This window comes from Magnolia sinica, chromosome 2, assembly GCF_029962835.1.
Source record: "Magnolia sinica isolate HGM2019 chromosome 2, MsV1, whole genome shotgun sequence".
NCBI classification, from domain to species: domain Eukaryota; kingdom Viridiplantae; phylum Streptophyta; class Magnoliopsida; order Magnoliales; family Magnoliaceae; genus Magnolia; species Magnolia sinica.
In genome coordinates this window covers 2,473,397-2,500,410 of record NC_080574.1, presented here as the reverse complement: position 1 = coordinate 2,500,410, position 27,014 = coordinate 2,473,397, and the positions used below count along the sequence as shown (strand labels likewise).

At 36.9% G+C, this 27,014-nt stretch overlaps 1 protein-coding gene across 1 annotated transcript; it reads right to left on the bottom strand.

Moving 5' to 3' along the window:
• Positions 1–21,494: 21,494 nt before the first annotated feature.
• LOC131237993 (putative pentatricopeptide repeat-containing protein At3g13770, mitochondrial) lies at positions 21,495–27,014 on the bottom strand. Its single transcript, XM_058236124.1, has 4 exons — positions 26,994–27,014; positions 22,398–22,847; positions 22,073–22,236; positions 21,495–21,720 (listed from the first exon to the last, which is right to left on the bottom strand). Exons 1-4 carry the CDS (start codon positions 27,012–27,014, stop codon positions 21,519–21,521), a joined length of 837 nt encoding a protein of 278 aa, XP_058092107.1. The 3' UTR covers positions 21,495–21,518.

Sequence of the window (27,014 nt, the reverse complement as noted above, 5' to 3'; positions counted from 1 at the left end):
TTTTTATTATTATTAAGGAAGCATATGTAGAGTTTAAGCACTTGCTTCTTGCATTTATATTTGACAAAGAAGATCGGACATCTCCTGTGGCAAATGAGGTATTGAGGAAGTTTATCTTTTTCAAAATTAATTAGATAGTTTTTGCCATCTTCGCTCTTGTTCAAAATTAATTTCTCTTGTGTTTATCTTGCACGTGATGTGGGTCCTTCGTTGAAGTAGTATTAATTTGCTGGAGAACATAGGAGCATGGTATTTTGAGGAAAAGCAGGTCCTATTAATTTTTAGGGATGCATGCAACGCGGTATTTGCAATGCATTCTGATTCACCATCAATTGCTCGTAGGTAAAAGGCCCTTTGATCCTTGAGCATTATTCTTTAACCTCTCTTTATGTTGATCTTCTTTCTGTTAATTTGTGTTAATTTATGATTTGAGAAGAACCCTGTTTGGTTCTGGTTGTGGTGGTTATCTTCTTCCTCTTAATTGCTCTTGGAAGGGCTACGAGATGTGATTCTATTTGTTGGGAGTAGATATAAGGTACTGATCCTAAGGAAATGTATAGTTTTTGGAGGATCTGAATTCCATTAATTTTGTATTGATGGTGTGGTGATCCAGTTTATTAAATCATTTGGAAAAAATAAACCATTTTGTTGGTCTACTAAGCCATGCTGTGGATGGAAACGTCATGAAGATTATCTCATTTTGGAAGATAACCAACCCTCTAATTTTGTATTGATGATGTTCAGAAGAGAAACTCTAAGTGAGAAGGTAGACATCTGGGTAAGTCAATCATCACCCTATATTTTATAAGAGACTAAGATCAGTCTATCATTTTTTGAACAATGCATGTTAATGGTGTATTTTAATTTGACATTATCTACTTAGTATAACACATTCCTTTTCTACATGGCTAGTAGATTTAGCATATGCTGCAATTGCCTGATTGTATACTTTACCAGAAAATATAACACTGAGAATTACATGGAAAATCACAATAGAGGAGATCAATTGCTTTAACTTGCATTTTTCTGTTGTCTTCCGTTTCCTGCTTCCACTTTCATCACTAACATCTTTCTCATTCATGACTTCTTGCATATGATTAAAATAGGGAAAAAATTACTGTGTTGCATGATTAGAAATTGGAAAAATCTGAATTTTTTTGTGAATAATATGGCTAAGGTTCGTAACATCTGCTACCAAGTAATAAAAATTGACTACATTGAATCAAAGAAAAATAGAATAAACTGGATTTCTCTTAAAAATCCCTCATTGGAAGCTAGGTATAAAAAAATGGTTATGTAAAAGTAACAGTGGGACCTCATTACGCAATAACAGGGCTGTAATGCCTGATCTGAAAATAAAAAAGGCTTGTAATGAGCCTGTAATGGCTGTAACAGGTTTGTAATGGACTGATAATGGGGGCAATATTTTTTTTTCTTAAATTTTTTTTCTTTTTTGACTGCTATGGCCCCTATTGTATTGTCCATATGGCCAGCCATTATGGCAGCTGTTACTGTTACCGTTACCGTTACCGAATACTTTTATTTGAATCCTCACCCAAGTGCACGAATCAAGGTCTTGTAGGGTTGTGAACATTTAGTAAATGGTACTAAAATGCATGCTAGATCCTAAATCATACATTATCTACCTTGGGTAGGATATGAGACCTTTTAGAACTATTGTTGGCAATGTACCTCCTCCATATTTTGCGTGTAATTTACCTCAAAAGGAAGTCTACTTATTTTCTTATCATAGTGCATCTGAGATCCTTGAAACTATCCTAGATTAGTGCATCTGTAATTCTGCAACGGATTTCATGGTAAAAAGAAATCTTAGATTCATGATAATTGCCTAATAGCCATCATATCTAAGAAATGAGTGGAGTTGTAGTCTTTGGTGTCATAGTTTCATGAATTACCATAATATAGACTGTAGGATGTTTTTCATTAATTTGTTCTTAGATTATCTATACATTCAAGCCTATTTAAACAAGTTCTAGTTGGACAGATGTGTTCAAAAAGTTCTATCTGAACAAAACCATAACTTTTGAGGTTAACCAAACAGGCTAGTTTGTATAGTAAATTGTGGCCCCCCAAGGATTGAAATGTCCTAATATTTAGGCTAGAGGATCTAAATAGTGTATCTCATTTGATCAAAAGCTCAAATATTTCACAGGTGTGCCATCCTGACGTGTGCTCGAATAGGTAGGGCTCCACCCAACACCAGGCTTGAAATATAGGGCTGTTACCTATGGTGAATTGCCCAATCCAATCATCAAGTGGGCCACCATTATATGCAATGAGTGGTTAATTTAAGGGCACTAGCAACTCCCATTCAATGCGTTGGAATTAGGGTCATGTTTCAATGATCCAAACCTGATGGTCGGAATGCTAATGGGATTCTCATTGCCACTGGAAGACGCTTGGATCTATTCGCATGTGAGGAAGAGAAAATTCTTAATGATGTTGAACCAATTTCGTTGTCGACAAAACGAACTCTGCATAATTCCAGCTACAATGACGGTGATCGGCTATCAGATGAAGATCAGTCCTGGGTACTCAATAATGTTTTTCAGCACCATCCTGACAAAGCGACAAAAATGAGTGAAAAGATTGACTATGTCACAGTTGGTAAGCACGACAAATACCAAGGTACCAGGTGCTTTTTCATTGTCTCCACAAATGGTTTTAGAGCGGATTTCTCTTACCTCAAATGCCTGGAGAACTATGTCAAGGAGAAGTACCCTGATGGTGTTGAAGCCTTCAACCAAAAGTATTTCCAAAAGCGCCGCTTAAAGGGCATGAACCAGTAGCAAACGGGCATGAACCAGCAGCAAACACAGTAGCTGTAGATCCAACCCCCTTGGGAAGATAGAATAATGAGTTTGTGTAGTGGATTTTTTACTACGCATTGGTCATATGTATATATTTTCTGCCATCTGCCCTTCCCCAAATGTGGTTAACCTCTCGTTTGCCCCTTTTAACTACTATATATATTCGTCATCCCTCTGATGAATGCATCGCCCAATTTAGGAGCTGTTCGGCCATATGGCTAAGCAATTGGCTTCCATATGTTTAAACAGTTTTTTTTTTTTTTTTTTTTTTTTTTTTTTTTTTTTTTTTTTTTTTTTTTTCACTTTAAAAGGCCTATTTCAGTATTAAGTACTGGAAAAAAGTTTTAATAAAAGGACCGAAGTTCTTAATCTGTGAGATGTTTGTCATTCTGATTATCAGGATCATTGCTTTCAATTTTAGAGAATGAGTTGCTCTCTTTCATTTGATTATTTGTAGATAGGCACGCGCCAAACAATGGGAAGTGACTAATGATCAAGGCAGCCATTGTGTCCAGTCATCTAAAATCAGCAATTTGCTGACAGCCATCAAGATTCTCATTTGTTAGGTTCATCAGAACCTGCAAAGAGGAAAATAAATTAAAAGTTTAAAAATTTTGAGAATTCAATTCCATGCTCTACCATGACACACATATACTGAAGTGGGTCCCTGCTGAATTTAATAAATAAGGATATATAAGACGATAAAATAAATAACCAAAAAAAAAAAAAAACAAGCAATCAGGAATTGGAGGTAAAACTAATAGGCAAACATTTTACTCTCATGTAACAGTCTCAACTATAAAATGAAAGCATCTATTGAAAGGTAGAGCAAACTGAAACTGAACTAGACTTGCAGTGGTTGACCATTGAGAGAGTTAGAAGGATCCTACAACAAAGGAAAAATACAACAGTGCAGCCCATTTATTTCAACTGTTATTGTTTATATGTTCTTAAATATTTCGGTACTATTTTTCTTTTTTTACTACCCGTTTAGTTCCACCAAATATTGAAAAATTCCATGAGATCTTGCACAATCAAGAAATGTCATGATATTTGGTGCAACAAACGCACATGAGATCTTACACAATCAAGAAATGTCATGATATTTGGCTTGTTCCTTTTTTAATCCTAAACTAATTTGGTACTCTATGGTTCAACATGTTACTAGTCTGCATGTTTTTTCTAGTTACTCTATGATGCTTATTTGCCATTCAACCTGTTTATAAGCTTCTAATGGCAGGTTTACTATAGATTAAGCCCAGTTTCGCTGCATGAAAGGTTATGGAATCACATGAAAGATTATTTACTGGTTAGCTTTGTATCCCTGCTAGGTCTGAAAATGAAAATATGCCATTTCCTCGAAAAATCTGACAGATTGCAGTGGGGGTAGTGGTTTGGATCAGTCAAACGGAACTTGTTGCAGTAGATATAATATGTTTGCTTTTGCTGGCTGGACACTTGCCAAGGTGTTCAGATTCAATATTACAGTAGATGTGGTGTTTTAATTATATGACACAGACTTCAGATAATCTTCCAGGTTATTGTTTGCCTTCTGCTCCGACTGAAAGTATTGGCTATGTGCTGCAAGTACGATCTGCTACACTCGACACATGGCTTCCAGAACAGGTTGCATTTATTCAAAGTAAGCATGCAGAACACTTCTCAGGCTTACATTTCTTATGAGCTTTTTAATTGCTGCAAATCTACCTACCAATGAGGGCAGCTTCTTAGCCTTCTTTATATTGATTTTAATATTGGTCTTACTCTTTTGGTTGTATGCAGCAATGGGAAATGAGAAGTCAAATAGCTACTGGGAAGCAGAACTGCCTCCAAATTACGACAGAAATCTTTTGGTGGGCTCTAGTTAATGAATAGCCTGGATCCATCATACGTGCTGCGAATCACCTTAGCACCCATCTTCTACGTAACATCTGTTTGTTTGTGGTCTAAACACCTTCATGGTCTTATTGGATGTCTTTCACTTAGCAATATGAGATTTCTTGTGCATCAACTAAAGCTTTGTGTTTTCCTGAATTGTGCATGGTAAAATGGGATTTCACTAACTTGTTAGCATGCCTGACTTGAGCTGACAAAACAGGTTTCTTCTAATTCAAAAGCAGAGCTGGTCTCGGTGTAGGCTGACTTCTCTATATTGTATGCTTGTGAAGCATCTCTATGCTTCTGGTTTGAGTAGATAGACGTATGGGTGTAAGTTGATCAGCCATGTTTACTTCTTTTTTTTCTTTCAATAAGAAGAAAATATTTTTATCTTAACCATAACCACATAACAGAGAACCATTTAATATTACTATTATTTGTAGCTCTTGAGAGATCCAAAAACCATAACAGGACAAGATCGAAAATGTAACAGGAGAAGAAGAAAACCCAGTCATACCTCTCCACACATCATTTAACACAAGAAAAAGATAAAACAGCCATAACTAGTACTATAACTGCTGCTACTTAGTTCCTCCGGTTGCCATATGGTACAAACCTGCCACTCTGGTAACCATTAGTTACTCCAGTTGCCTTAAGAAGCACCACCACCACAGTAACGAGATCCTCCATCTCACCCACCATAGCCACAATTCCCCTTCATAGCCATCACTGCTATTGCAACCACTATTACAAAATCCTCCACCTCCGCCACCGCTTCCTCTGGACTGAGCCACGTTTACCTTAAACATGAAAAAATAGTCATATTTTTTAAGCTTCCAACCTTCTGCATACGTGTGGCTGATGAATGGAACTTACTATATTGGTCTGGTATTTTTTTAACGGATCCAAACTGTTGAATTGCTTAGGTTATTACACTCCCTACATATGACCAAGGCATGCTCTTTTGGTGGGCTCTAGCAAGTGTGTTGCCTTGGCTTGATCATTCAAAAAGGTGGGCCCATCATGGCGGGACCACTTAAATGGACGGGTGAGATGTCATACAAACACCTTGGTGGGCCCCACATACCAACTAGTTGGACGTACAGCTAGTTGTGTGTGCACATTTTTATTAATAAAGGTAAGTAAGAGTTATTCCAAGCTCCATGCATGGTGGGCTGCTCCATGGTGTTAATGTGAAATCCACCTGACTATCGGGTGTGTCACCTCATGTTAGGCCCATGGCTAAAAAATCAGACCCATCTGCAGTTCAATCAAGTGGACACACAATTAGAAACAATGTACAGAGTGAAGCTCACCATCCGAACTGTTTTGGTATGGCTCACCAGAATCATGGATGAGCCTGAATTTTCCCTCTGTCTGAATTTTTTTTTTTGTTTTCTTAACATAGAAATCGATTGAATTCTTATATGAATTGTATTGGCAGGGTGTTCAAAGAGCCGATCTCACGGAGGATGAGACTGCCTTGCTTGGGCAAGCCCTAGCAATGTCAATGGATGATCCTAGATCTAGTCAATATGGTGATGTGTCTGTGGGAGATACAGATATGTCAGAGCCAGAATGACATGAGCAAGGTGCTTGGAGACCAATCTTTCGTGTCATCTATTCTTGCTTCGCTTCCTGGAGTTAACCCTAATGATCCTTCAGTTAAGGATTTGCTGGCATCTCTCCAAGGTCAAACAGAGCAAAAGAAAGATGAAGATAAGCCACCAAGCAAGGGCGAAAAGTGATGGTGCTCTGTAAGCTGTCCATGCCTCCACATGCTCTCCAAAGGTCAGGTTCGTGATATACATACAGAAGGCTCCTAGGAAAGTTTGTGAGAAGTAGACGTCTCTTTTCAACCATGAATGAATTTGATTTAAACAGTTTCAATTTTTCCAAATTATGATGACTTGAAGTGAAGCTCACTGATATGCAAGCTGTTCTTGTTTGGGACTTTGATGGTGGCACCAGCAGCAGCAGTCAGGGAGGTTATTTGTGCATTCAATTAGAGGCCTTGGTAAATTCCTCCTAGTTTGAATTAATCAAACAACCACCTATTGTAGGTTATTTATTTCCAAAGCATTGGTTTAAAATGGATGCATGCCTGTCATCGAATTCTTTGACACGAACCATGCAAACACGCCATAAAATTCTGAGGTTTTGCACAGTGAATTTGAACATTAATCTAGTTTGAAAAGTGAATTTGAATAGTGATTGGCATTGGTATCATCATATCATGATCCTGGTACGAGCACTGCATGAATAATGTTGTGTTCAGTTCATTGTTATCTGAATCTGGGTTCTGTTTTTCATGAAACCAAAAATGGCAAAAAACAAAAAAGAAAAGAAAAGAAAAAGACATGGCACCAATCTCTGCATTAGTGATCTAGACTGTTGATCTGATGGCCCATTTTGGAATTGGGAATTTCCAAAAAATCTCACTGATATGACAATCCTAACTGATTGGGAAGAAGAAACAACAATAGCTTCAAGGTGAGTTTTATCATTTTATTTTATTTTTCCATTTTTTTAAGCTGTTATAATTTTTATGCTAGAACTAGCATGTGTGGATTGGCAAAAGTGGGAATGCACTTGGTGTTTCAAATGCCACCCACTGTTTTGATAGAAAGATATTATGTTTTAAATAATATATTTAATTTCATCAATTATTATGTTTGATAGTATCAATTGTTTCAAATGCCACCCACTGTTTTGATAGAAAGATATTAAGATTTTCAGACCTCACCTCTTCTCTAACCTTATCTTGCATTTTATACTAGATGTGCCGAGATCTCGAAGCCCGACTGGCTGCTGCAGAGGCAGAAAGGGTAGCAGCTGAACAGGAGAAGCGTGAAAAGGAGGAATCTTTTTCTTTTTTCTTTTGCTGAACAAGAACTCATCATGGAAAGGGTGGTCCAAGAGTCAATGAAACTTCAACAGGAAGCAGAGGAGAATGCGAAGGTAATGATAAAGGTGACAGCTATGAGCAACAAAGACTAATATAATTCATAGCATTGTCTGATCGTCTTGATGCTCTGTTGCAGCTATGGGAGTTTTTAATGGACCGTGGTCGTGTTGTCGATGTATTGCAGTAAGTCTCCATTCTCTCGTTTCTTGAATTATAGAGCTAGAGGTTTCAGTTACTTTTGGACTGAAATCCCCAAGAAAAAAAAATCATGTGGGACAGTCCAATCCAATCCAATGTTGCCAATATTGTAAAGAGTGGGTGGCATTTGAAACAACAAACGCTTTTCTTATGTGGTATATCATGGGATTAGCTATCTGTTGATAAATTTTTCTTGGTATTTTAGTCCAAATGCAGCATAATCTAACTTTGAGTTATTTGAAAACTTGGCTGGTCATTCATTCATTTCTTAATAATGAAATTTTGTCATAACTGGACAAAAAACAAGCGTCTTCTGGTCATAGATGAACTATTATTAGCATTCCTTTCTTGTCACTATCTTGGTCCAGACTCTTAGTTGGCCCCAGTAGCAGCAGATAAAATGGATCTGACTCTACCACATTGTGATATTGCATTGAAATGTTTCTGGTTTAGCTTATCGATCAGAAGAGAAGGATACACTGTAAAGGCATGTTGTCATCATAGTAGTAGCCTTGTCCCAGCCATTTGGGGTCAGCTTTCACATGGAATGCATGAATCTTGATGTTTTCCTCGGATGGGAATAGTTGAAAACAGAACTTGATTTCTCAAACCTGATGAAGTTTGAAGGATAAATCTTAACTGTTTAAAAAATACATCAATTCTTTTTACTTGACCCAATTTCTGATGAATTTACATGGATAGAGATGATGTTTGGCCGAACAAAAAGGTGTTTTTGGTTTTGCTAGCAATGGTGCTGTTGGCCTCCACATTTCTGTGACCCTGACCATGCATCTGGTGGTGCCATCATGAATTTGTTCCCAAAGTTCACCTCTGGAAAATCTTGCACATGCAGTTTGACTTTTCCAATGGAATGTGGACATGACATTTTAAGGAAATTGGATTGCTAGATCCCATAGTGATGTTTATTTGTCATCCAACCTGTTCATAAGATCATACAGACATGGATGAATGGAAAACAAGAATATAAGCTTGATCCAAAACTTCTGTGCCCCCGAAGAAATTTTCAACCATAGTACATTTTATCTGTTTCATGTGGTGTGGTCCATTTAAACAAAAATATAAGCATGATCCAAAACTTCTGTGCCCCCCAAGAAATTTTCAACCATAGTACATTTTATCTGTTTCATGTGGTGTGGTCCATTTAAACAAAAATATAAGCTTGATCCAAAACTTCTGTGCACATACAAGGATACTTTTTTCGAGGTGATTCACATGCTTTATTTCATTGCCATTGTATGAATGAACTTGTCCTCAATATATGCTCCATTTTTTTTCTCTTAAAGCTTCTTGAACATGAAAATGTTTAAAAGTCCACTCATGAACGTCTTTCTTTCTTTTTTCCCAGGATTGCCTCAAGTTCTTGAAAGAAATACCTTCTGCAGCAACAAATGATGCATCTGCCAATCCTTTCCAACATTCCTGCTCTGTCATGAATCTTTATCTAGAGACAAGTTCTACTCTTTTGAAGGTTTTTACTTCCAAAATTTCTTTTTCTATTACCTATACACAGCGTCATAGAGAACTATTATGCACATGAATATTTCACAGGTCCTTCAAGCCCATTCTAGCCAGCTCATCTCCCACCAACTTTCTAAGGAATTGAGAAGGTTGCAGGCATCATCTGTGCATGCTAATCCAAGACTGCAAAATGGTGGAGCTACAGATTCATGAACACATGATGCATCATATCTGATTATTCACTGGCCTCTTCAGATCAACAAAAAATAATCTTTTTTAGCATCTCTATCCAAACACAGTTCAAAATGTATGATTATTCACTGGCCCTTCACTCACCGTTGTTGTTTAAATATATCTTAATGTTGTTGTTGTATAGAACAATGGTAGCAGATTTTTGAAGTGTGTGGAACAGTTGTTGGGGTATGAAGGGTTTAGTTGAACAGTTGCCATTGTATAGAACAGTTGATGAAGGGTTTAGCAGATTTTCAGAGAGATATTTGAATTTAGCTTTGTTCTTTTGTTCTTTTTTCTTGAATTTGAGTTTGGGAGTTTGGAATTTCAGGTCCTCGGGGAGAGCGATGGATTTCAATGTGATCTTTAGTCTTTCTTCATGAACTGGAAGTGGGTATTTGGAATTATAGTTTTCTTTTTTTCCGGCAGAGATTTGAATTTTAGATGTGTTGCTCTTTCCATGTGCATCTGATTTTCTTCTAACATCTTTCTTACTGTAGATGGGGTGTTAAGAAGCCTCAAATCATGAAAAATTTTGTCACGATCTTGTCGAATGCAGGTCTTGGGATGGCCATGTTCGGTCTCGGTAAGATCATTGATATGTTCATCATGTTCAGTCTCGCACTACAAGAAAGAGGGTTTTTGGCGACGAAACTTTTAGCGACGAAACACATTTTCGTCGCTAAAAGACACTTTTAGCGACGAAATAAATTTTCGTCGCTAAAAGTTCACTTTTAGCGATAAGACTTTTAGCGACGCACATTTTCGTAGCTAAAAATCGTGAATTAGACTTTTAGCGACGAAAATTTTCGTCGCTAAAGGCTAAAAACATTTTTTTTCTTTTATCAACGAAAGTTTTCGTAGCTAAAAATTGTGTATGAGATTTTTAGGACGAAACTTTTATCTACGAAAATTTTCGTAGCTAAACATCATGTATCAGACTTTTGGCGACGAAAATTTTCGTCGCTAAAGGGTCAATACATATTTCAGACTTTTAGCGACGAAACTTTTCGTCGCCAAAGGCTGCAAACATTTTTTGTAAAAATTCGAATGGATTAGTTTTAGCTACGAAAATTTTCGTAGCTAAAAATCGTGGATGGGACGTTTAGCGACGAAAATTGTCGTCGCTACAGGCTGCAAACATTTTTAAAAAATAACGGATAAGACTTTTAGCAACGAAAAGTTTCATCGCTGAATGAATTACGTTCAGCAACGAATATTTTCGTAGCTAAAAATCGTGGATCAGACTTTTAGCAACGAAACTTGTCGTCGCTATAGGCTGCAAACAAATTTTCAAAAAATTCTAATAAATTACTTTTAGCTACGAATAGTTTTGTAGCTAAAAATAATGGTTGCCAAAAGCTAAATGCTTTACTTTTAGCAACGAAAAGTTTTGTAGCTAAAAACGTAGATGACACTTTTGGCGACGAAAATTATCGTCGTTACAGACTGTAAACAATTTTTCAAAAATTTCGAATGGATTACTTTTAGCTACGAAAAGTTTCGTAGCTAAAAATAATGGATTAGGATGAAAATGTTCGTCGCCAAAAGCTGAATGAATTACTTTTAGCAATGAAAATTGCCGTCGCTAAAATGGTTAATGAGACTTTTACCTACGAAATATTTTGTAGGTAAAAGTCTCTTTTTTTAAAAAAATATTCCATCTCAAATTTCCTGATATACACCTGTTAGAATATAATTCATCATATTCTTCCTAATATACACCTGTTATATAATATATTTCATCATATTCCCATCCATCTAAACCCAAACTACGTAAATTCATCCAGACAAAAACTACATTTATCCAAACACAAACTGGATCCATCCAAACACAAACAATCTTTTGAAAAAAAAACAAATGAAAAGAGAGAGAACATATGAGAGGTGATCCAGACAAATGAAAAGAAAAACAACCTTAACCTAAACCTATAACCTACACTTATAGGTTTAAGTTATAGGTTTAGGTTTATGTTTTAAGTTTAGATTAAGGTTAGGTTATAGGTTATAAGTTTAACAGCTACGGATATTATCTGTAGTTGAAAGTCCGTAGCAATAGGCCAAAATTTAAAAGGCTACACCTGTCTGATTAGTGGCTACGGATTTAATCCGCAGCCATATGTTAAATAGCTACAGATATAATCCATAGCAATTATATCTGTAGCAAAAACTTCAAACAGCTACGGATATTATTTGTAGCTGAAAGTCCGTAGCAATATGCCAAAATTAAAAAGGCTACACCTGTCTGACTAGTGGCTACGGTCAATATCCGTAGCTATTTTGTACATTAAAAAATTAAATCATTTGTTCATTCAATTACCACCTGTACATTCATTCATTCAATTATAATCCTTCATTCATTCATTCAATTACAATCCTTCATTCATTCAATTACAATTACAATTACAATCATTCATTCAATTAATTACAATTACAATCAATTACAGTTACAATTACAATAATGCTGAAAATACAAATCTTTGGCTTCATTAGAGAAATGTGCTCGACTTCACCCTGAAATTTCAACAGCTTCGTATATTCCATCACCTACAAACAGTCATGTCATTCATAAATTAGAATGCCCATTGGAGAAAAGAAAGACAGTGAAAGAAGTGCATCACGTATAACCACTTTTTTTTTTTCTTAATGAATTTTAAAAAAAACTCAAAGAGGAATGAAATTGACACAAAAGAAATGGTCTCACCATATGATTATAGGTTTAGGTTTAGGTTTAGGTTATAGGTTTAGGTTTAGGTTAGGCTATAAGTTATAATTAAGTTTAGGTTATAGGTTAAAGTTTAGGTTATAGGTTTTGGTTTAGGTTTAGGTTATGGTTTAGGTTATAGGTTATAGCTTTTGGAAACTTGACTATAGGTTAAGGTTTAGGTTTAGAAAATCGGATTCGAGATCGGGTTTAGGTTTGGGTTTTCAAGTTTAGGTTTATGTTAGGGAGTTGAGACTAAGATTAGGTGTAGGTTTGGGTTTAAGGATTTGAAAATACATTTAGGTTTTAAGTTTAGGTTTAAGTTAAAGGTTTAAGGAAAGGTTATAAGTTTAGATTAGGTTTAGGTTTAGGTTATAGGTCATAGCTTTAGAGATTGAGAATGGGTTATGGTTTAGGGAAAGGTTAGGTTTAGGTAATAGGTTTTGGGATTTGGGAATAGTTTTAAGTTATAAGTATAGGTTTAGGTTAGGTTATAGGTTAAGGTTTAGAGATTTGAGTTTAGGATATAGGTTTAGGTTTAGGTCTAGGTTTAGGTTTAGGGAATTGAGTTTAGGTTATAGGTTTAGGGAAAAGTTAGGTTTAGGTTATAGGTTTTGGGATTTGAGAATAGTTTTAGGTTATAAGTATAGGTTTAGGTTAGGTTATAAGTTAAGGTTTAGAGATTTGAGTTTAGGTTATAGGATTCGGTTTAGGTTTAAGTTTAGGGATTTGAGTTTAGGTTATAGGTTTAGGTTTAGGTTTTAGGTTTAGGTTTAGGTTTAGGTTTAGGTTTAGGTTTGGGTTTTGGGATTTGAGAATGGGTTCGGGTTTAAGTTATAGGTTTTGGTTTCAGTTTAGGTTATAGGTTTTGGGATTTGATAATGGGTTCGGGTTTAGCTTATAGGTTATAGGTTTTGGTTTTGGTTTTGGTTATAGGTTTTGATTTAGGTTATAGGTTAACGGTTTATGTTAAGGTTTAGGTTTAGGTTATAGGTTTTTTGGATTTGAGAATGGGTTCGGGTTTAGGCTATAGGTTTTGGTTTTGGTTTTGGTTATAGGTTTTGGTTTTGGTTTTGATTATATATTTTGATTTAGGTTATAGGTTATAGGTTTAGGTTTTAAGTTTTGGTTTTGGTTTTGATTTAGGTTATAGGATATAGGTTTAGGTTAAGGTTTAGGGAAAGGTAATAGGTTTTGATTTAGGTTATAGGTTTAGGTTTTAGGTTTAGGTTTAGGTTTAGGTTATAGGTTATAGCTTTAGAGAATTGAGAATGGGCTATGGTTTAGGTTTAGGAAATCGGGTTCAAGTTCGGGATTAGGTTTAAGTTTGGGTTTTCAAGTTTAGGTTTAGGTTTAGGTTAGGGAGTTGAGATTAGGATTAAGTGTAGGTTTAGATTTAGAGAATTGAGTTTAAATTATAGGTTTAGGGAGAGGTTAGGTTTAGGTTATAGGTTTTAGGATTTGGGAATAGTTTTAGGTTATAAGTATAGGTTTAGGTTAGGTTATAGGTTAAGGTTTAGGGATTTGAATTTAGGTTATAAGATTAGGTTACGGTTTAGGTTTAGGTTATAGGTTTTGGGATTTGAGAATGAGTTCGGGTTTAGATTATATGTTTTGGTTTTGGTTTTGGTTTTGGTTATAGGTTTTGATTTAGGTTATAGGTTTTGGTTTTGTTTTTGGTTATAAGTTTTGATTTAGGTTATAGGTTTTTGAATTTGAGAATGAGTTCGAGTTTAGGTTATAGGTTTTGGTTTTGGTTTTGGTTTATGTTATAGGTTTTTATTTAGGTTATAAGTTATAGGTTTATGTTAAGGTTTAGGTTTAGGTTAAAAGTTTTGGGATTTGAGAATGAGTTCAAGTTTAGATTATAGGTTTTGGTTTTGGTTTAGGTTATAGGTTTTGGGATTTGGGAATAGTTTTAGGTTATAAGTATAGGTTTAGGTTAGGTTATAGGTTAAGGTTTAGGGATTTGAGTTTAGGTTATAGGATTAGGTTACGGTTTAGGTTTAGGTTATAGGTTTTGGGATTTGAGAATGGGTTCGGGTTTAGGTTATAGGTTTTGGTTTTGGTTTTGGTTATAGGTTTTGGTTTAGGTTATAGGTTTTTGAATTTGAGAATGGGTTCGAGTTTAGGTTATAGGTTTTGGTTTTGGTTTAGGTTATAGGTTTTGATTTAGGTTATAGGTTATAGGTTTATGTTAAGGTTTAGGTTTAGGTTAAAGGTTTTGGGACTTGAGAATGAGTTCAAGTTTAGGTTATAGGTTTTGGTTTTGGTTTAGGTTATAGGTTTTGGAATTTGGGAATAGTTTTAGGTTATAAGTATATGTTTAGGTTAGGTTATAGGTTAAGGTTTAGGGATTTGAGTTTAGGTTATAGGATTAGGTTACGGTTTAGGTTTAGGTTATAGGTTTTGCGATTTGAGAATAGGTTCGGGTTTAGGTTATAGGTTTTGGTTTTGGTTTTGGTTATAGGTTGTGGTTTAGGTTATAAATTTTTGAATTTGAGAATGGGTTCTAGTTTAGGTTATAGGTTTTGGTTTTGGTTTAGGTTATAGGTTTTGATTTAGGTTATAGGTTATAGGTTTATGTTAAGGTTTAGGTTTAGGTTAAAGGTTTTGGGATTTGAAAATGAGTTCAAGTTTAGGTTATAGGTTTTGGGATTTGAGAATGGGTTCGGGCTTAGGTTATAGGTTTTGGTTTTGGTTTAGGTTATAGGTTTTGATTTAGGTTATAGCTTATAGGTTTAGGTTAAGGTTTAGGTTTAGGTTATAGGTTTTGGGATTTGAGAATAGGTTCGGGTTTAGGTTATAGGTTTTGGTTTTGGTTTAGATTATAGGTTTTGGGATTTGAGAATGGGTTCGGGTTTAGGTTATAAGTTTTGGTTTTGGTTTAAGTTTAGGTTATATGTTTTTAGATTTGAAGATGGGTTATGGTTTAGGTTTAGGAAATCGGGTTCAGGTTCGGGATTGGGTTTAAGTTTGGGTTTTCAAGTTTAGGTTTAAGTTTAGGTTAGGGAGTTGAGATTAGGATTAGGTGTAGGTTTTACTTTAGGGAATTGAGTTTAGGTTATAGGTTTAGGGAAAGGTTAGGTTTAGGTAATAGGTTTTGGGATTTGGGAATATTTTTATGTTATAAGTATAGGTTTAGGTTAGGTTAAAGGTTAAGGTTTAGGGATTTGAGTTTAAGCTATAGGTTTAGGATTAGGTCTAGGTTTAGGTTTAGGGAATTGAGTTTAAGTTATAGATTTATGGAAAGGTTAGGTTTTGGTTATAAGTATAGGTTTAGGTTAAGTTATAAGTTAAGGTTTAGGGATTTGAGTTTAGGTTATAGGATTAGGTTTAGGTTTAGGTTTAGGGATTTGAGTTTAGGTTATAGGTTTAGGTTTAGGTTTTATGTTTAGGTTTAGGTTTAGGTTTGGGTTTTGGGATTTGAGAATGGGTTCGGGTTTTGGTTATAGGTTTTGGTTTCGGTTTAGGTTATAGCTTTTGGTTTAGATTATAGGTTTTTTGGATTTGAGAATGGGTTCAGGTTTAGGCAATAGGTTTTGGTTTTGGTTTAGGTTACAGGTTTTGATTTTGGTTATAGGTTATATGTTTTGATTTAGGTTATAGGTTATAGGTTTAGGTTATAGGTTTTGGTTGTGGTTTTGATTTAGGTTATAGGTTATAGGTTTAGGTTAAGGTTTTAGGAAAAGGTAATAGGTTTTGATTTAGGTTATAGGTTATAGGTTTAGGTTTTAAGTTTAGGTTTAGGTTTTGATTTATGTTATAGGTTATAGGTTTAGGTTTAGGTTTAGGTTTAGGTTATAAGTTTTGGGATTTGAGAATGGGTTCGGGCTTAGGTTATAGGTTTTGGTTTTGATTTTGGTTATAGGTTTTGGGATTTGAGAATGGGTTCGAGTTTAGGTTATAAGTTTTGTTTTTGGTTTAGGTTTAGGTTATATGTTTTTGGATTTGAGGATGGGTTATGGTTTAGGTTTAGGAAATTGGATTCAGGTTCGGGATTGGGTTTAAGTTTGGGTTTTCAAGTTTAGGTTTAAGTTTAGGTTAGGGAGTTGAGATTAGGATTAGGTGTAGGTTTTGCTTTAGGGAATTGAGTTTAGGTTATAGGTTAAGGGAAATGTTAAGTTTAGGTAATAGGTTTTGGGATTTGGGAATAGTTTTAGGTTATAAGTATAGGTTTATGTTAGGTTATAGGTTAAGGTTCAGGGATTTGAGTTTAGGCTATAGATTTAGGTTTAGGTCTAGGTTTAGGTTTAGGGAATTGAGTTTAGGTTATAGGTTTAGGGAAAGATTAGGTTTAGGTTATAGGTTTTGGGATTTGAGAATAGTTTTAGGTTATAAGTATAGGTTTAGGTTAGGTTATAAGTTAAGGTTTAGGGATTTGAGTTTAGGTTATAGGATTAGGTTTAGGTTTAGGGATTTGAGTTTAGGATATAGGTTTAGGTTTAGGTTTAGGTTTTATGTTTAGGTTTGAGTTTTGATATTTGAGAATGGATTCGGGTTTAGGTTATAGGTTTTGGTTTTGGTTTTGGTTATAGGTTTTGGTTTAGGTTATAGGTTTTTTGAATTTGAGAATGGGTTCGGGTTTAGGCTATAGGTTTTGGTTTTGGTTTAGGTTATAGGTTTTGGTTTTAGTTTTGATTATATGTTTTGATTTAGGTTATAGGTTATAGGTTTAGGTTTTAGGTTTTGGGTTTTGGTTGTGGTTTTGATTTAGGTTATAGGTTATAGGTTTAGGTTAAGGTTTTAGGGAAAGGTAATAAGTTTTTATTTAGGTTATAGGTTATAGGTTTAGGTTTTAGGTTTAGGTTTAGGTTTTGATTTATGTTTAGGTTATAGGTTTAGGTTTATGTTATAAGTTTTGAGATTTGAGAATGGGTTCAGGTTTAGGTTATAGGTTTTGGTTTAGGTTATATGTTTAGATTTAGGTTATAGGTTTTGGGATTTGAGAATGGGTTCGGGCTTAGGTTATAGGTTTTGGTTTTGGTTTAGGTTATAGGTTTTGGGATTTGAGAATGGGTTCGGATTTAGGTTATAAGTTTTGGTTTAGGTTTAGGTTTAGGTTTAGGTTATAGGTTAAGGTTTTAGGTCATAGGTTTTGGTTTAGGTTAAGGTTATAGGTATAGGTTAAGGTTTAGGTTTAGGTTTAAGTTTAGATTATAAGATATAGGTTTAGGAAATTGAGAATAGGTTAAGGTTTAGGTTTAGGTTTTGGGTATAGGTTTAGGTTTTAGGTTTTAAGTTAAGGTTTAGGTTTAGGTTAAGGTTGAGGTTTAGGTTATACGTTAAGGTTTTAGGTCATAGGTTTTGGTTTAGGTTAAGGGTATGGTCCCTGCAAATACAGATATAAACACGGCCATCCGACGCAAATGCCAGGCCCTTCCAATGCTGTCCATAAAAAATGGACAGCTTCATCATGGTCATAATAGTGGTTCCCTCTTTCCAGGAAATCCCGCTCTTCCGAATAACTCCGACGCACATCCGGGTCTGCTCCATTAATTTCGATCAAATACATAAACACGGCCTGTCCAAATGGCCAGGCCCCTCCAATGTTGTCCATAGGAAATGGACAGCTTCATCATGGTCATAACAGCGGTTCCCACCTTCCAAGGACCCCCGCTCATCCGGATAGCTCCGACGCACATCCGGGTCTACTCCATTAATTTCGAGCAAATTTAATGGAGCAAATATGTAACCACTTGGTCCAAATACTTACTTTATAAAAGAAAATCTCCTCTGTTTTCTCAAATTTTCCATTTCGATCTTTTTTAGCCCAAATCCACGTCAATGCATGAGAATCATGCATAAACATGGATTTTAAGCAAAATACAGGAGGGAAATTACAACATAGATATCATGCACACGATATCACATAATGTATTGTTTGATGAACTACACATGTGCATTCTTGACAAGAGACGTACCAGATGCTTGAATCTGAAATATGCAGCTCCAACCCTCCCACATGCAACATCCACCTGAAAGAATGCGCATAACCGTCATGCTTGAGTAATCAATATAGGAATGTACAAGCAAAACTATAAAATCAGAGATACTCACTGCATTTTCAAGATCTCCTCCATAGTTGACGATTCATTCTAAAGCCCTTCTCCCTCCTCCTTTACCCGGGCTTGAGACCGGCAATGCAAGGAGTTGCATTGGCGGAGTTAAAAAAGGGCTTATGCTCCATCAAGAAACCCTATAAGCTACTAAGAAATTTCCATGTGAGAAAGACCTAACGAGTTGTTTGGATGACATGTAAACATGAAGTGCACCTACAAGATTTCAATTGTAAGCATTTTTTTCTGAACTTTTTTCATTCCATGTGGCTTATTCCTGAATCTGTCCCAATAAAACACGAAGTTAAACTGAATGTTTTAATGATTTGATGGATTTGTTGACTTTCTATACTTGATTAATTGAATTTGTGTGATCCTTTAATGGTACCACTTACGTATAGGCCCACTTCGAGCTTGGAAGGCGAGTAAGTGATTTTCAATGCTTTTTAAAAATTTAAAATAATAAAAATCTAAAATGTTACTAACAAAGAACTTTAAAGTAGAAAATATAAAAAACCTCATTTGAATTTATAATTGTCTAATTAAAATTAATGGATTAGACCTACTAAAAGGTGAGCCAAATTTTATTTCTTAAAAGAACAAATATGCTTTTTGGCCATCCTTTTCATTTTTTAAGATGAAAGCCCACCAAATGAGGCATGACCATGGCCAGGAGATATTTTTGTCATCCAGGAAGAGTAAAGGTGTATTAAGAAATGTAAATATTTCAGTTTCGTCTACACAAGCTCTTACCACAACAACGTAATAGTACAGGGTCCTCAGGACCAAAACCTCCTGAATGGGAAGAGGACTGCCGATTGACGCTAACAGGTGGGAGGTGGCTGCTCACCGCTTAATCCGATGGACAGTGCTCTACAGGTCCACCATGATATATGTTTTATTCATACCATCCATCTATTTTTTCATATATTTTTTAAGGCATGAGAGAGACCATAAAAAAAAAAAAAAAAAAAAAAAAAAAACAGAGAGAGAGATAGATCCAAATCTCAAGTGGGTCCCATTATCCGAAAATAGTTGTGATGGGTCACATGTGTGGATTGCCGGACAACTCTGCCATATTTGCGTTTCCTCACCCATTTTTAAAGAGTAATGCTATTGGCAGTCTACTTTCGTCAGGTGTCCTTCCGTGAAACAAAAATCTTTGTGGGCCCCTTCGGGATGTGTGCATGACATCTACTCCCTCCGTCATTAATTTGCAACAGATAATGTTCGGATGTGGCGTAAAAATCAGGCCCACCCATAAGTGGGACACACAACAGGGAACGGTGAGGATGAAGACACACACCATAGAAAACCTTGATGGCTCACTGAAGTTATGGACAGGTTGGGTGGTATATAAACATCAGGACAGGGCCAGAAAGGTTGGTGGAAGGCCTCATGTCTGCTGTACCCTGTGGCGTGGTCTACTTGAGGTTTTTTTTTTTTTTTTTTGGTCTACCTCAGTTTTGGGCTGCATCTTAAAATGAACTCATGCAACAGATGAATGATGGATGGTGTGGATGTCACACACATTATTGTGGCCTACCAAGATTTTAGATTTTTAGTTGCATAGGTGATCATGTAATAGGGAGCTGCTGGTCCCACTTCTAAGTGTTGCAATGGCATTCCTTGTTAAGAGTAAGTTGCAACAGCTGTACATGTACAACTGTTGTACATATCCTTCCTCTAACACTCCTCTAAGTCTAGTACTCTAGCTAGATTCAGCTATATGTGAAAGTGGGACCATAGCCAGCTATTAGATTGGAGGAACTCCCTCTCACGTGAGGGAAAGAAAAAGTATATCTTCTCCTACTTTTAACTGTTTTTCTTTTACATGGGCTCGGTCATTATGTATTAATGATTTGTCTTAGGCATTGTTTGTTTGTTTTGCACATTTTGTGGAGTGAAACAGCTTTGTGTTTGTAGATGATAAGTAACACCAAATCAAACAGCTATACAAGGCTTCAAAAAGCTTAGATCCCTACAATGCTGAAGTATGGAGAACAAATCCCAAATCAAAGAAAGTGCCTTGCTAATCCCAATGCAACTCTATATGTTCTTTCAAAAGATAAAGTCCAAACAAATCTGAATCAGATAGACTAACCAGTCTGAGAAAGCAGTCAAAGAAGGCAAAACATGGAAGCAAAGCACCTCAACTAATTCAGTATTATGTACAATTCCACTTCCATGAGGAGGAAATACTTCTTATAGGCTTATAGCAATACAGAATGTTCAGTTGGGGGGTTAGCCCAACAATATGAATGAAGTGGGGGCTGGCTGTGGTTATTTGTTCTTTCATGAATTGAAATAATTACTATTCAGTTCATTAGAAAATCCAAACACAAGCTGAGCCAAGTGTAAATATGCGCTGTTTGGCGAATCCTGAGCTCGTGATATTGAAATACAAAAAACTTCCAAGCCACTGACAAGCATATGCTGTTTGGACGAGCTTATGTTTCTGATTTCAGCTGGTCCTTTGTGACTTACAATCCAACAGGCAACAGCTCCCTGATAGAGAGAGCTTCAGGACTACAAGATGGCACGCTCCCCATCGGGAATGAGATAAAATAGCTATACATGGAGTAACAAAAATGCAATGGGGATTTTTCAATCAGAGTGTCAAGGGTTAGAGAGAGAAGATTCAGGTTTGTTGTCAAATTAAAGCCAAAGGGACCTTCAGAACAACGTAAAACTGGTTCCTTCAGAAAAAATAAAAAGAAAAAGAAAGCTGTGATTCCACAAGGAAAACTTACTAAACAAATGAGCAGAGACAATAGAGAAAGAAGGTGCTCTGTAATTTAAAGGACAAAAAAAAAATGTACTCATAACATAGAACATAATCCTATAATTATAGACTTTTTTCTACAAGAATGGCAACATGGAATCCTTACTGGACATAGGGGTATCATGCATCTGAACACCTAACAGACTATCATCTTAAAGTGATAAAACACCGAAGAAATCCTCGCTGATAGCATAGACAAATTAGAAAAGATACTGTAAAGAACAAGAGGCAGCAACATCATATGAACATTTCTGAAACTCTGAAAGTGCAGAACTTTCTCAAAAACACTAATACTTCTAATGAAAAACAAAATCAAACTCTGCGAAGATAGCAACTTTAGAAACCATTGCCAACAAACAACAGTTCAAACAAAGAATAAGAGAATAACTGAGAACTACTAGAATAAATGAAATACAGCATACAAAATGGCAAGGGAAAAGCAACGTCACCAAGAGTCGCTCGACCTGATCCTCACCATTAACTCAAGCCGTTTAACCACTAACAATGATTCTTCAGCTTTCTCTTTGGCCAGTGCAGCCTCTGTTTCAGCATGTTGCTTAGCAAGGTCTGCAGATTCCAGGGCGACCTCCAACTGCTTCAGATGAGCACTGATCTCACCTAACTTCATCATGCTATCAATTAGCTCTCTGCATCACATACAAAAGAATCCAATGATATATGAGAAAGTCTAAAAGCAGGTGCACACCCAAAGTTCAAGCGAAATCTAAAAACCTCACAAGATCAGACACCACCAAGCAAGCTAATTATTTGTATGGAATGTTATTTAAAAGCAAATTTTGCTCCTTCAACCTAAATTAAGTTTTTTTATCGACCCCAGACCCAATTCATTCAAACATATGGTGCAAAGTCGTTAAAGTATATATGCCATGATCACAACTGCATCAGCCAGCAACTGGCAGCACTCTTATCCATTTTAAAGCTAACCCGAACATGGCAAGATATGCATTTGACAATATTGTAACAAGGGAAAGGACATACTTCTGCAAACTGGCAAATTTTCTGGGAATATCATCAGAACATGAAACATCAGGGATCTCTTTCAGCATTGATTTCCAAGACATCAGTTCATCCTCCAACTTCCTTACATTCAGCTGGACCACTTGTAGTTCAAGTAAATCCTTTTCTGCCCTCGCTCTGCGGCTCTGTTCAACGAAAAAGAAGATGACCAATAGTATAATATTCAAGATATTAGCATGGCAAACCTGATGTGTGGAACTTCCTGATCTTTTAGCTACTGCAATTGTGCCCACATGTCTGCGAATTCTTCTCATCATTCTCTTCTCCACAAAAATCACCAGACAACCCAATATAACCCCTTCCCCAAACCACCACTAACAATGCCCATGCAACTGCATTGGTAAAATGTAACCACTGCATTGGTGACAAATCGATCAGAATCAAAGCCATGCCGAAGCACAGAGGCGTGAATCTCCTTACCCAATATCGGATGCGGAAGCGGCACCAACGACAAGGCTTTCAAGAGGGAGGAGATGGTGAAACTGTCACGTTTAAGGGCGGGTTTGAATGATGCCAAGGACGAGAAGAGCCTAAGGGCTTCAGAGTGCTGGTCATGTGAAGAATAGGCAATGAGCATGGCGTTGAAAGAGAAGATATTTTTGTGGGGAATTTCATCGAACACCTTGCGGGCGTGATGGATTTGGCCGGATTTGGAGTATATGGAAACGAGCTTTGAGGCGAGGAAGTTTTCGGGGATGACCGAGAGGAGGATGAGCCGGGCATGGATCTGCTTTCCCTGGAAGAAGAGGCTGTGGTTAGCGCAGTGCTGTAAGAGATGGCCGCAAGCCCGGTAGTCGAAGAAGCCATTAGTCGATGAGAAAGAGAGAAAGAGAGGTGTGGATTTTGGGGGTAGAGAGGACGTGCAACTATGGGGATTTTCGGATTTTGGGGGGTAGAAAGGGCGCGCGATTTTGGGGATTTCCAGATTTTGGGGAGAGATGGAGGGACGCGGTTAGCTAGGGAAACGGATTGACTACTCTCCCTGACACCAGCCAATGGCTGGTGGTCGGTGGTTTTTGGGCCCCACCATGATGTATTTGTTTCATCCATTCCGTCCACATATTTTTATAAATCATTTTACAATATGAGTAATAAAATGACGTATATCCAAATATCAATGGACCACGTTACAGGAAACAGTGTTGAATGAGGGTCAACCATTACAAACATTTCGGGGCCATAAAAGTTTTGGATCGAGCTGTTCTTTGGTTTTTCTATTCATCTGGGCATGTATTACCTAATCAACAGATTGGATGTCAAATAAACAGATTAATGGGCCTTATGAGGATTTGAATGGTGGATATCCAATCACTATTGTTTTCATGTGTTATTGTCCACGTGAGATTTATATCCATGTCATCTTTGAGGTCAACTCATAAAATGATAAGAAAAAATGAATAAACCGAATGGATGAAACGCATACATGATGGTGGGGCCCTCAGAGCACTGACCACTAGCCACGAAGTTGGTGGCAGGGGGAGTAGCCAATCCATTTCTGTTAGCTACAGAGGACGAAAGTGGCCTACGTCCTACCCCTGCTCGGACCATTATCGGTCCATCAGGGCTCTATGGGGCCCACTGTTATGTAATGACTTTATTCACACTATTAATCTATTTTATTACATCTATGTACAGTAGTATACAAAAATTGAGGCAGGTCCACGACTCTAGTAAGCCACACCAAAGGAAGCATCAGTGATAATGATGCACACGGTTGAAACCTTTGGAAGGGCCACCATGATGTATTTTTTACCATCTAACCTATTCATAAGGTCATGTAGACCCGGATAAAGTGAAAACACAAATATCAACTTGATCAGAAACTTCTACAGGTCTCAACAAGTTTTTAATGATGAGAGTTTAATCCCCACTTTGTGGTCAACTTAAGCATTGGTTCCAACTAATTTTTGGGTTCAGGCTCTAACATTATTTGTAAATATGGATGGACGGTGTGGATAAAAATCTTACATCAATATGGGCCCCACATAGCCCTATTTAGACGAATCGGGTGGGGTAGGAGAAATCCACTTCCATAACAACTGGGCTCGTGGCGGAAGCAGATTGGCCAGTGTACCTCACACCAGTTATATAGTTGCTGTATCGATGTTAGCAAGTTCTAAGGGTCTAATTGTAATATATGTCTTATATCCAAACCATCCATCCATTTCTCAAGCTCATATTAAGGCTTGAGACGAAAAATAAGACATATCTAACTATCAAGTGGACCACACTACAAAAAGCAACGAGGGATTGAACGTCTACCATTGAAAACCTTTTAGGGCCACAAAAATTTTGGATCAATGTGAAATTTAGATCAATCTGATCTTTGTTTTTTCCCTTTATCAGGGCCTATATGATCTAATCAACAGATTGGATGTCAAATAAACAATACGATGGGCCTTATAAGGATTTTAATGGTGGATATCCAATCAATATTGTTTTCTTACGATGTGGTCCACTTTAGATTTATATCCCTATCACTTTTTTTAATCAAGCCCTAGAATTATCTGTACAAATGGATGAAATACATACATCATGGTGGGCCCGTAGAGCACCGAACACCAGCCACCGGGCTCTATTCAATGTCATTCTCCTGCTGTATGTATTCGGATTCATGTTACCGAGAACCTCTCATAGCAGGTGTTATAGTCTAAATGATATTGATAGGTCCAAGGTAGAGACACCCGAAACATTCTTATCGCACGAGCTTACAGAAATTGCTTTCTGTCGTACTGAACGGAATGTCTGTCATAAAGAATGAAATTGTAGTCTTACCGAACGGAATTGCAATCTTAACGAACGGAATTTATGTAAGCATACTGTATTATGACCATGCGGTAAGCAGGGAAATCCAAAGGTTTGATCTCTAAACTAGAAAACTCAGGAATGCAATGCCTCACACAAATTGGGTCACTCGATCATTTGAAAATTCGCCGAGAACAAAAAAAAACAAAAAAAAGAACTAATTCAGTTTTGGAATGAGTTTTACGATGATTTATTTCTTAAGGGTGCGCTTATATACACAGTACACAACAACTTAAGTGGTCTCCACTACAGATTTTTATCTCCCTCATTCTTTGGCTCATGACTTAAAATGATATCTCAAAATGGATGGACGGCTCATGACTTAAAATGATATCTCAAAATGGATGAACGGTGGTCTCCACTCTGCATACGGCTTCGATATGACTCCTTTTTGGATCAACCCTTAAAATGATTCGTTAAAATGAATGGACGGAGTGGATCAGTAACATACATCATGGTGGGCCCCACAAATCTAAGCACTTTCCCCCCATCACCGGCCCCTAAAACAAATCCCTTCTAATCCTCCCACGTGCGCACCTCCATTGAGTGTCAATGGTGTCTTATTACATACACACACACAGATAAATATATATGGTGAAAATAATAAAAATGAGAGGAAATCCTGAAAACTAATGATGTTAGGATATATGATTAGTAGATATAATCCTAAAATCTAGACCGATCAAATTGTCCAAAAACTTCTAGGGCCTCTAAGAAATTTTAAATAGTAGAGGTTCGATCACATTATTTCCTATGGTGTGGTCCACTTGAGCTTTGGATGTTATCTGTTAACACGGATGGATGGAGTGGATAAAATAAATAAATAACAGTGGACCCCACGGAGTTTACTCTGGTAAGGACTTTTTGAGGCCCACTACAATCTATGTGTTCTATCTAATCCGTCCATCTATTTTGAAATATAATTTTAGGGTGTCATTCCATAAAACGAGGTATATCGAAGGCTCAAGTGGATCACATGGTAAGAAACAATGGAGATTAAATCAGACGTGATTCCTATGGTGTGGTCCACTTGGGCCTTCAATACACCTGAATTTTGGGATCATTCACTAAATGTATTTATAAAAATGAATGGACGGAAGGGATAAACCATATACATCACGGTGGGCCCCACGTAGGTACTCAATCCATGCCCAAAATAATTGGGCGCGCGCTGAAAAGAGAGCCGCGCGCCCAAATCTCTCTCTCTCTCTCTCTCTCTCTCTGCCTAAAACCGATTCTCCCTCTTTATGCACAAAACCCTCTCCCTCTCTCCCTCTCTCTCAATCATCCCATTTTCAAAGCCCTAGCATTTTCCAGCTTTGAAAATCTTGCTGAAGAATTACTTGGGTTTCGAGCAAGATCTAGCCCTAGGATATAGAAGCCTCTCTAGTCGCTAGAGTTCAATTCCAGCAGTGTTTCAGGTATGTGCACTGTTCTCAATGCTGACTTTAAAGGGATAGATTCAGAGAATGTGAGCAATTTTGTTGAATGCTTCATTAAAATTCATATTCTCAGATTTTCCATCGTACAACTGATTTTGAAGTGCCTAATTGTTTATTTGAGTATCTAGATCTTTTTAATGGAGCTGTGTTTCAGTATTCTATTCACAGTATTGCGTTTGAATGTTACAAGTAGCTCTGCTAACGAGACTCATACAAGTGAGGTTATGGAGTTCTTCCACACATGTACCTACATGTCACACGAGGGAGATTTTTTGACCATTCATCTGGTGGGGAGCACTTTGAACCTGCCCTGGCCCAAAGAACATTTCAACCCACTTATCAGGTGGGACGCTTGTATCAAAAAATTGGGCAACTAAAAAAATATGACTAAAAGTTCACATTTTACACGTACTTAGGGCCCACCAAATGAGTGGACCAGTCTGACTATTGGATTGGGCCACATTCATGGTAGCTCCACCTGATGAATGGTCCGGATCTCTCACATATTGAGGACTCTTATCCATTGAACTCGCGTGCATCCTATTTGCATGTTGGTGGTGTTAGAGATAATATGGCTTTGTAAGGAAGTCAGGGCATTCTATTGCTGAATCATATGCTCAGTCAGTAGATATTACCTTGGTCTGTCCTCTTGCCAT